The sequence below is a fragment of the Lissotriton helveticus genome, chromosome 11, assembly GCF_964261635.1.
Source record: "Lissotriton helveticus chromosome 11, aLisHel1.1, whole genome shotgun sequence".
In the NCBI taxonomy this organism is placed as follows: Eukaryota; Metazoa; Chordata; class Amphibia; order Caudata; family Salamandridae; genus Lissotriton; species Lissotriton helveticus.
The window spans coordinates 69,077,114-69,089,132 of NC_136072.1; the positions used below are offsets into that span (position 1 = coordinate 69,077,114).

Sequence of the window (12,019 nt, forward strand, 5' to 3'; positions counted from 1 at the left end):
CCAGCCACGGGGCCAATCCTTTCGAGAGCGCTCGAACGGACAAGGTCAGACAAGAGGACAGCAACCCACCTCAAAGTGACTCCGCTGTAAGGACGCCTACCCACACAACCCCTCTAGGGGGGTGACAATACAAGGGAAAAGACAAACTATTAGTACCACAAGACAAACGGTTCCTTGAACACATAACACCTATAGGAGGCAGAACCAGACACTTCTTCCAGGAGTGGAAGAAGGTCACAACCGACAATTGGATACTGAACATCGTAAAACACGGCTACTGCACAGAACTAGAAAGGCCACCTCCAAACAAGAGGCTAAACTACAAGGGACACTCTACAGCATAACTATCACTCTTGCTGCTAGAGGCACAGGAGCTCCTAAAGGAGGCAATGGAGACTGTGCCATACAACGAAAGAAACAAGGGGGTCTACTCCAACTATTTCTTTGTACCAAAAGTAGACGAAATGTTAAGACCTATCCTGGACCTACGGTTCGTAAACAAATTTGTAAGGACTCAAAAGATTCAAGATGACAGCTATACAAGAAGTAATACCCCAGATACAGGAAGGGGATTACACAGCAATAATATATCTAAAAGACGTTTACCTACACATCCCCATGAACAAAAGATAGAAACACCTAAGATTTGTGATCAAGGAAACTCACTACCAGTCCTGGCATTCGGGCTAAAGTCCGCACCAAGGCAAAGGATACAAGGATACCTGTACCTAGATGACTGGCTTGTAAAGGCAAACTCATCCAGCCAATGCAAACACATTCAGCAGGTTACTCAAACGCTAATGCAACTAGGGTTTTCAATACATTGGGGAAAATCCTCAACAGAACCAGAACAGGTGAAGATATTCCATGGGGCAGAGATCAACACCATACAAGGCAAGGTGGTCCCCAGCACGAGGAGAACACAGGCACTACTGAAGGAGACACATCGCTATCACAAGGGGCAAGCTCTGACAGTTAGGTTTCATGCATACACCTAGTTCCAAATATTCAACTCCATGTGACACCATTCCAAGAATGGCTCCGACCGCAACGGTCAAAAGCAACAGGGAGTTGGGAAGATCTAGTGGTTGTCACACATGCAGTGCAGTAGGAAATAGCGTGGTGGGACAAAGAAAACATAGCACAAGGGAAGCCATTCACACCACCAACTCAAACGGTGACATAACAGATGCCTCCCACCTGGGATGAAGAGCGGAAATGAACCAACTCAAGGTGAGGGGGTTATGGCCACAGAAAGATGCGGTAAAACACTTGAACAACCTAGAGCTAAAGACGTGTTCCTGGCCTTAAAAGCATTTCAGAAGGAGCTGTACTGGAACAGGGTGTTGATCGAGACAGACAACACCACGACCATGTTCTACATCAACAAGCTAGGGGGAACACTCAGTAGCGCTATCGAAGCTAGCACAGGAGAAATGGATATGGACTTGGGCCATTTCACTGAGAATAGACCTACTAGCAATACATCTTCCAGGGAAGGACAATGTAGAAGCAGACCGACTCAGCAGACAGACGTCAGCATCCCACGAATGGGAGATCAACCAGCAGGAAGTAGAGAAAATATTCCAAAGATGGGAAACATCGCAAATAGACCTATTTGCAACACACCAGTATGCAAAATGCTTCGCATCCATACAACCGGACCATCCGTCAAAAGGAATGCGCTATGGATAAGTTGGTCAAAGACATTTGCATACGCTTTTCCACCACTACCACTGATACACAGGGTACTCACAAATGCAGGATCAGCAACTTGACACTAATACTGATAGCACCTCAGTGGGCCAGACAGTCCCGGTTCTCATAGATAGTAGAAATGGCACAAGAGCCAGCACACAGGTTCCCAAAAAGAAGGGACCTGCTAACCATGCAGAACAGAAAGGTACTGCACCCAGAGCCAGAGTGCCTCAGCCTATCAGCATGGCTCCTGAAGACCTAGAATTTGCACACCTCAAACTACTGTCAAGTACTATGGCAGTACTCAGAGAGGCAAGGAGACCGACAACAAGGAAGTGCTACATAGCAAAATGGAAAAGGTTCTCCCAATGGTGCATCAAGGAGAAACTACAGTGGAAGATCACAAGGGAATCCACAGTACTGAAATACTTGACACATCTGCTACAAAGCCAACTAAGCTACACATCTCTACGGGTGCACTTAGCGGCGATAGTAGCTACAAGGTGTGTGAGAAACAGGGAAGAGTTTCTTCACCTCCCAAGTTGTGAAAAATTTCTGAAAGGAGCTAAAGGATCGCACCCCCAAAAAGGATGCCAGCACCAACATGGAACCTCAACGTGATGCTAACTCGATTAATGAAGGGTCCATTTGAACCTATTCACAAGGCGACACTGCACATGCTCACACTAAAGACAGCCTTCTTAGTGGCTATCACGTCGCTACGAAGAGTAATTGAATTGCAAGCGCTAACACTCCAAGAGCCCTACCTACAAATACACAGCGACCGGATTGTAATGAGAACTAACCCACACTTCATGCCAAAGGTGGTGTCTCGATTCCACATTAAGCAAACAATCCAAATACCAAGTTTTTTCCAAAAACCTACTACAAGCCCAGTGAGGGCACTACACACACTGGACGCCAGAAGGGCGGTCAAGGACTATATAGAAAGGAGAAAGGAGTGCAGGGAAATGAAAGTTCTTTGTATCCTTTGCCAGCAGTTTTTGGACGGCCAGTCACCAAAGATACCATTGCACAGTGTAATGCACAAGCAATACATCTCTGCCACAAGCGGGCAGGACAAGAGTTGCAAGGAGCAGCTCAAGCTCACTCTACTAGGAAGAAAGGAGCAACAATTGCGTTTCTAGCAAACACACCTATTCAAGACATTTGTCAAGCTGCAACATGGTTTTCAGTGCACACATTCACTAAGCACTACTGTGTGGATATTCAGATGAATAAGGAAGCGCAAGTGGGAGAGAAGGTCTTACAACACATTTTCAGTAACCAGTGCTCCGCTTCCACCCAACCACCACAATAAGGACAAACCGCTCCTAAGTCTATGCACAGCATAGTGAATCCAGAAAGATTCACGCTGCAAAACGTATGGTTTCTTACCTGTCGGTGTAGTTTTGCAGCTTGAAGTCTTTCTGGATTCACTAGGGATCCCACCCTACTCCGCTAGAAAGATGACAGGAGATAAGGAGGATAAAATTGCAATCATAACTAAATGGTTCATATAAGGAAGATAACACAAGACAAGAAAAAAGAATCCAAAGATGGCGACCAAAGGTGGGAGCTTCCGCCGGAAGCGCATTGACGTCACGAAGGACACCAAATGGGATGTCGACGCCCACCTGGGCCTCGAAAAAAAAGAAATACGATTCCGAACCAACCACTAGATGGGGGGGGATAATGCACAGCATAGTGATTCCAGAAAATCTTCAAGCTGCAAAACTACACTGACCGGTAAGAAACTGTACGTTATGAATATGTAGATAGCTATCGCCCGCTACATGGACCTAAACCGGGCACAACTATAGAATTAGCGGTTGTTAAACTTTGTTTAACTTTTATTAACTGTTTGCACTTAAAGTAACACACATCAGACCTACTTCTTTGATCAGTTTCAGCTTTCTTAATTTGTGTGGAACCATTCTATGCTCTAGTGGTGTCAGTATAATTTGACCATTTCTGATGTTCTGGAACCTGGTTGGTAAATGTTGTTTAACAATCAGTTGAGTTGCCTGGGACCTCTGCTCATCTGTCATCAAATTGAAACACTACTTGTGGGTGATTTAAAAAAAAAAAAAAATACTTAAAATATACTTTAGTGGTCACCATTTGCTACCTATTAAAGAAACAGTGGTGGGATGCTTTCTTTTCCAGCTGAAAGTCCCCACAACAGACAAGCCTGCGGTGACTGTAAACTTTCGCAAGCTGTTGCTGAACCGTTGCCAGAAGGAATTTGAGAAGGACAAAGATGATGCAGAGGTGTTCGAGAAGAAACAGAAGGAAATGGATGCAGCTGTCCTGGTATGTTTAAAAAAAGTAATAATTTAAGCAAGACCTGTAGAACATGTTCTTGAAGGTTGAAGCTGAATAGCTGATTCAATGGAGAGGTGTTAATGAACAAAGTAATTGCTTGGCAAATTTCAGTTCATAGTAAATGTAGTCTTACCTCATTTTGTGCTCAATTACCTATTTTAATCATTCAGAGTAGTACATAGGTTTTCTCATTTAACATTTATAAACCAGCAGTCTTGAATAAGTAGTGCCAAGTATAGTGGAATTGACCACTTGGCATATGGATGGATTTGTGTAATTGCCTTATTAGTGTTCATACTGTCTCCTCCATTTTGCCATGATACCTCTGGTCTTCTATGCATGCCAAATGTTCCTAAAGGTAGACAATCACTCTAACCCAAGTTATCTGAAAAGTGTGCTGCTTGTCCATTTTTAGGTCTCGCCTAGCGATGCAGCGCATGCTCAGCTCGCCTTGGCAAGATCTATTGTCTGTTTCTCTGCCGAAGGGGGACAGGAGATGTGCACTTGTATGGAAAGGAGATGTGCACTCCGTACGCGTGCACATCAGGGCTGGCGTTTCAACACCGCACGCGCATGGCATGCTTTCACTTTCCCTCCCTGGAGCGCAGGAAGCACGGTTAAGTTTCTGTTCGCCTCTAAAGTTAAATATTAGCATGGCTCTTTTATTTAATTGTTTTTGCTTTTACGGTGTTTTCGAAAAGCACTGCAGTAGATTATCTGGCGTTTCTGTGACACAGGCAATGAGGGACACCACTTGAGGGATGCTTTCCAAAGTGACTGGCCTCTCTCCGGAGATTGTAGTGGTGGCGGCTCAGCACTCTGTCCTCAGGCCAGTCTGCCCACTAGTGGGCACAGAGGAACCCCGCAGGGAGTGCCTACAGCGATCCGAAGCGGGTGGGGTCCGGGAGCGAATGCTGCTCCGCTGCAAGACTCCGCGCTGGCACCCACCGCAACCCTCTGAGGCACCCCTGCGCACCACGCCATGAAGGGTCTGGCTGCCAGGAAATGGCACGGCGCGCGCCGGGCTCCCGTTACTGCCGAAGCGGTGCCAGCCCAACCCCCATTGATCATGGAGATTGAAAACATTGTGGCCAACACAGCGCTGCTGAAAGCCTGAAAAGGTGAGTGGGGCAGCAGGCTCCACCTCAGGTCCGCGGAGGGCTCTCCAGATTTGCGCTCAAAGGGCAGAAGCGGGTTGCCTGGAGGGACAAGGGTCTAGTCTCCCAGCTGCAATATGCAAACTGGTGTCACTAGAGTACTGTAATCGGGTGGACGGTACCAACCTGGCAGCTGGGATCCCTTTTCTCTTCTGTGGATCGGAGCTTTCCAGATGGTCTGCAGGCTGCAGCGGTGCATATCCGAGCAGGGACCCGGTGGTGTTGCAGCGTGTGCTGCACATAAATGATGTACACAGTCCAAGGGGACCACGCTGTCACAATGTTTGAATCCTCAGCTGGGTTTCTTGGAGGGCAGGCTAAGATTGTGCTTACTCCAGACTGGTTCTACGTTGGTGTCCGTGTCATTTAATTAACACTGCGCACTATGGTGGCATAGTTCTACACTCACTGTGGCCCCAGAACTTGCTAGCTCAGCTGATCCTTGGTTCTTTAAACGTAAGCATAAAATTTCAGTATGCTCCAATCTGAAGTCTTATTCCACTGTGCAGAGAACCCTGAAAACAAGCATTTAATTTAGCAAAGTAAATGAGTACTAGGGCCGGCTGGAGTGACCTAATAACAAGCATTTGCAATGCAAGTGGCCTTGCATTTACGCAAGTTTAAGCTATTGGCATTGTAAATGACAATGCCTTTTATTTCTGTTTTAAAAACGAAAACAAAAAAGGCTTTATTTGCAATGTAAGTAGCTCAAACTTGCCTAAATGCGAGACCTATTGCATTGCAAATGCTGGTTTTCTTTTAGCAGAAACACAAGGAATCTTTTCAATCTTTCCCCTCCTTAATACTGGGCTAACAGGGTTTTATCTACTAAAAGGCCATGAATTAATTGTTGAAAATTTGCTATAATAAATGCTAAAATGTGAATGTCCTTCTCAATGCATCTAGCATTAAAAGATAAACGAAATAAATGAATGCTGAAAGTATCAGATTAAATATTTTAAACAAATGCGTATCAAATAAACTTTAAAATGTGATGAAGTTTGGATCGTTAAATGAAGGTTTCTCACCTAAAGAATAAAAAAATTAAGAAATCCGTATTGTAGGCTAGAAAATAACCAGTACATCTTGAGTCCAACTTCAAGACAAATTTCAGTTAGAGATTGAAGGAAATGATGAGATTCTCTTGTCATGCAATACTAGCTGATATCCATAAAAAAATATTTCTAAGTGTCCTGGGTCGCTGAAATACCATTTGTAGAAGAAAGAAATTAGTTACCATCAAAACATATCTCGAAGTGGCATCATGTTCTTTAACTTATCGTCTTTATTGCTTTCATATAGGCTATCCAATGAGCCAAATATATTTGTTAGAAACAAAACCAATTCTAGAACACCAAAAATAGTGGGAAATGTGGCCTCTAAAAGCCCGAGCTCAATCGGTGTAGCAATTGGACACACCTTTAAGGAATTAGTGAGGCTGTCCGCTCTTCCTATCGCGCAAGGAAGCATTTCATTTTTCCAACTCAACAGAGTGGGATCCATGAGCATTGGTGCATTTCGAAGGTTGTGTTATCACAGAAGACCCTAAGTGCCATTTTCTGTATTTCTTTGAGGAGTTACTCTTGCCATGCCCTTTTACACATCATGGTGGCTCTTTTTGATAGATGCCTCTTGATTAGAGGTAAGAATTCATGGAAGGAATAACATGTTTGTGTAGTCTGTAGTTCCAGAGTCTCACTCTTTATTAATTTTATGGAGATGCCATAGAGGAGCCTTGGAATAGGGGAAGTAGTTCACTTTAGTTTGAAACTGGCCATTTTAGTATGCCGTAGCATTGCCAGGTATCTGAAAAAAAATTCTTATAGATTCCTTACCTTAGAATTACCCCCAGGCGTTGGACTGGATCCGAAAAGTTTTTTTCGTACGCAGTACCCCTGCACGTCAGAAGGTGGCGTCGGTCGACTGTGTTAGTCGTTGACTTCATAGTCGCCGGGATGATGTCGCGGTAGCTTAGACACCACCCTCACGGGCTGACAGCAGTTCTTTCTTCCGCGCCAGCAAGCGCAGATATATAGAGTGGTACTGCCAGTCATTTTTTGATGACTTTTGCCGACTTTGTTTTTGGAGTCCATCGACTCCTTGTGCACTAGGGATGCCTGGCGGGCTTGCAGTTCCTGTCACTGACTGATCCGCACAGCGTGTGCCACTACTGCCTGGAGTGTCACCACGAGGCCCAGCAGACGGCACCTGCCCCGGTGAACATTTTCGATTCCGAGGGAGAAGAAGCAGACGAGCAGGAAGTTCAAGAGCCGATTTCCATTCCAGCGGCAGAGATCGACTCCAGCTACGACGCAGACGTAGAAATGCTCGATACAGAAGACTTAGTCGACGAGGTAGGAGACGACGATGGGGCCTATGGGGCCACGGAAGATAGCTCAGGCGAAGAGCTATGCCCCGTTCGGACATTGACTAAGGCTCAGGTCGAGGGATCGTCACATGGGCTTACCCAAGATCTTACCCCTAAATCCACGGACTCGCCTCCGGGCCCGACTACGGACACTTCTGCGGAGCCGCCATTAGTCAAATCGAAACCGAAAGAGAAAGCTTCGGTCTCGACAAAACCAAAAGTGATAGAGCCGCCATCGAAACAGAAAACGCCTGTCGCCTTGGTCAACTCCACGTCTTCGGACATGTCGGTGCAGACGAAGCCGAAGAAGGTTGTCGAATCGGTGAAGTCGCTCAAGGGCGTCGAGCCGAAAACACTTGCCAAAGCCGCCGACCCCAAGCCGTCGGCGCCAAAGGCCATTGACACAGTCAAGGGACTCGGAGCTCCAAAAGCTGTCGATCCTACCAGTCGGTCCGAAAAGGCCAAGACTACTACTACCCTCGAGTCACCACGTGGTGGTGGCTCAAAAGCACCTGTTGAGTCGACGAAACCGTCCGCATCCTTCACGAAGCAGGTGTCTGACTCGTTGCAGCGCATTAAAGACAGGGCTTCCGCGGTCGATCCGAAGGATGCTTCCACACCGAAGCCTGCCACCAAACCACACAAGTCGACGGCGCCGATTCAGTTCACGCTGCCGCCGAAAGTGGCGCCGAAGGCGTTCGCGCCCAAGCAGGTCGTCGAGCCGTCCATAACGGTCTCCGCCGGGCCGAAGCCTACCGCTGCTGTTGTAGGCACGAAGCATCGACAACCCCTACTCGAGGACCAGTCGGAACAGTTTATCGACGCCAACACCGGTAAACTGTCCATTTACAAGCGCAAGATCACGCCAGCACAGCCTATGGAGTCCTACACAATTCCTTTGAAAAAGAAAAAGGATTCCACCGATTCCCCAGTTCTTGTTGAAATGATTAATCCACGTGCTCAGGACACTGCTCCAATCTCGCCCACTTACTCAGATGTGGAGGCTGGGGAAGGTGACTACGACGAGTACAACTACCCTGCCGACCCTGATCCTGAAGATCAGCATAACACATGGACAGATGCTGCAGACCCAGGGGATCCACAAACTGCCCCGGACACTCGTATATGCTGTCAAAACCTCCCCCACTGAGGATTCTGCGGCATTTAATGCACTAATTGAAAGGGCAGCTAAAAATCACGACGTCCAGCTGCATGCTGACCCTATTGAAGTGGACTTTGTTTGATACCTTTTCCACCTCTGAAAAGACTGTCAAGACTCTGCCAATGCTCAAGAGTGTCTTGAAACACGCTGCAGACATTTTTAAAGAACCCACACGTGCCAGGGTTATCAACCCCAGAATAGAAAAAAAGTACAAGCCGGCACCTGGCGACCCTACCTACATCAAGGGCCAGTTGCCGTTAGACTCCCTGGTTGTTTCTAATGCCCGGAAGAGGGCAAATTCACAGACTACTGGTGATGCTCCTCCCCCTGACAAAGAGTCTAAAGTGCTAGAAGCATCAGGGAAGAGGGTGGCGGCCAATATCTGGCATATTTCTAACACGCAGGCGCTCTTAGCCAGATATGACAGGGCACACTATGATGCACTTGAAACCCTCTTACAACACTTACCAGATGAGTAGAAGGAGGCAGCAGAGATGCTCATTCAAGAAGGGAAGCTCATCTCAAATGCTTCAATTAAGTGTGCACTGGACGCAGCGGACACCGCGGCCAGGGCCATTAACACCAGTGTAATGTTGCGGCGTCAGAATCTCTGGGTTCAAGCCGGAGATACAAACCACCATCCTCAATCAACCTGTCAACCCTGACCACTTATTTGGCCCTGAGGTGGACACCACCCTGGAAAAAATCAAAAAAGACAGACTGCAAAGTCTATGGGGGCTCTACAGTCCCAGCAGTTCAGGGGTAGTACTTTTCGTCGCTCAAGCAATAGAGGTGTTTCCAGAGGCCAGATGTCCCAGCAAACACAGTACACTAAAGGTTGTGCACAAACCTCTTACAACAAGCAGAGTAGAGGCGGATATCGCGGCAACAGCACCAAGGGCAGAGGTCGTGGAAACAACAACTCCCGATCCTCCGCCGCCAACAAACAGTGACGCCTTGTCACTGCCCCCGACCATACAACACCTGTCGGGGGGGAGACTCCCAACAGTTCCTGCCAGTCTGGAAATCCATCACCACAGACAGGTGGGTCAGAAAACTTATCCAGTACGGTTATTGTCTGGAGTTAACATCCACTCCACCCAACATCCCCCCCCAAAGCACCGTCCTATGTCAACAGAGCATTTGCACTTATTGCAGCAAGAGGTGCTCGTCATGCTGCAAAAAGGGGCAATCGAGCTCCTGCCAGTGGAACAAAGAGGCTCGGGTGTGTACTCCCTGTACTTCTTGATCCCAAAGAAAGACGGGTCCTTGCGTCCCATACTGGACCTCAGACCCCTAAACCAGTACATTCTATCAGAACACTTTCACATGCTAACTCTGCAGCAGGTTCTTCCGTTGCTCAGTCAAGGGGATTTCCTCGCAACATTAGATCTAAAAGACGCATATTTTCACATTCCACTACATCCGTCACACAGAAAATACCTCAGATTCACCATTCAGAATCAGCATTACCAATTCAAGGTCCTCCCTTTCGGAGTGACCACAGCGCCCAGGGTGTTAACGAAATGCCTGGCGACACTGGCTGCACACCTCAGGAGACAAAACGTTCACGTCTACCCTTATCTAGACGACTGTCTTGTCCAGGCAAAGTCGGCCCACCAGTGCGCTGCCAACATGTCCCACACCATTCACCTTCTTCACGATCTGGGGTTCTCACTGAATTATCCGAAGTCACACCTTCAGCCCGCCCATGTGCGGCAGTATCTAGGCGCGACAATAAACACTCTGGCGGCCACAGCGCAGCCAAATTCTGTGAGGATCAACAACATTCAATTGCTGATACAGAGATTCAGACCGCAACACTCGCTTTCAGCACGAGTGTTCATGCAGTTGATAGGCATGATGGCCTCCTGCATCTTCATAGTCCCGCATGCGAGACTACATATGCGTCCGCTTCAGGAGTGCTTGGCACGTCAGTGGAATCAGGCTCACGGACAGTTGAAAGACCTAGTGTTGGTGACCGGTCGGGCGTACGACTCTCTGCATTGGTGGAATCCACACAACCTTTGCAAGGGCCGACCGTTCCAAGAGCCTGTTCCACAGATCATCCTAACCACGGACCCTTCTCTCCAGGGTTGGGGAGCTCATGTGCTCCAATACACAGTGCAGGGACTATGGACGACACAGCAAAGGAAGATGCACATCAACCACCTAGAGTTGATGGCGATCTTCATGGCACTGAAGGCATTCAAGATACATCTGTGCAACAAAGTCGTGTTGATCCGGACGGACAACATGACGGCCATGTACTACATTCAGAAGCAGGGAGGTACACACTCTCCACAGTTGTCTCATCTGGCTCAGAGCATGTGGAAGTGGGCCATACAGAGGAACATCTTCCTCATGGCGGAACCCCTCCCCGGCAAGGACAATCAGATGGCGAATCTGCTCAGCAGGTACAGCCACCAAATGCATGAGTGTTAGATACATCCATCAGTACTCCACCTGTACTTCCAGCAGTGGGGTCATCCAGAGATAGACCTGTTCGCCACAAGGGAAAACGACAAATGCCAAAGCTTTGCCGCCAGGTTCCTGCACCCACAGTCGCAGGGCAATGCGATATGGATGAACTGGTCAGGCAAATTTGCGTACGCTTCTCCCCCAGCACCTCTAATACCGCTGGTGGCACGAAAGCTAAAGCAACACTCGATGACGCTCATCCTGGTTGCTCCAATGTGGGCACGCCAACCATGGTAAACCACGTTTCTAGAACTTTCCGTGGTACTGCATCAAAGGCTGCACCTCACACCCAGACTTTTGACGCAGAGCCATGGCTACATTCAGCACCCAGATCCGCAACAGCTCAACCTGGCGATCTGGCTCCTGAGGTCTTAGAGTTTGGCTACCTCAACTTGCCTCCTGACTGCATGGGTATCATACGGGAGGCAAGAAAGCCCACCACCAGAGCATGCTACGCAGCCAAATGGAAGCGGTTTGTCATTTAGTGCGTAGGCTAAAACATTGACCCGCTTGACGCGTCCACGCCCAACATCATTTGTTATCTGTTACATCTTTACAAATGCAATCTGGCATATGCTTCCATTAGAATACATTTATCCGCCATAGCGGCTCATCTCCAAAACAGGCAGCATCTCTCCCTTTTCAGAGTGACTGCCATTAAAGCTTTTCTTGAAGGCCTCAAACGAGTCATTCCTCCCAGGACCCCGCCTGCTCCTGAATGGAATCTTTGTGGTCCTCACCCGACTGATGGGTCCACCTTTTGAGCCTCGACATTCTTGCGAGATTCAGTTCTTAACATGGAAAGTAGCTTTCTTGATAGCCATT

The 12,019-nt window shown here is 47.7% G+C and overlaps 1 protein-coding gene across 22 annotated transcripts in view; it reads left to right on the top strand.

Moving 5' to 3' along the window:
• EIF4G1 (eukaryotic translation initiation factor 4 gamma 1) overlaps positions 1 to 12,019 on the top strand; it is a 980,016-nt gene that overhangs the window by 606,573 nt on the left and 361,424 nt on the right. For all 22 annotated transcript variants that reach the window (XM_078666154.1, XM_078666151.1, XM_078666155.1 and 19 more), the window contains one exon: positions 3,868 to 4,014. In XM_078666154.1, coding sequence (XP_078522280.1) covers positions 3,868 to 4,014 — 147 coding nt within the window. The remainder of the gene's footprint in view (positions 1 to 3,867; positions 4,015 to 12,019) is intronic.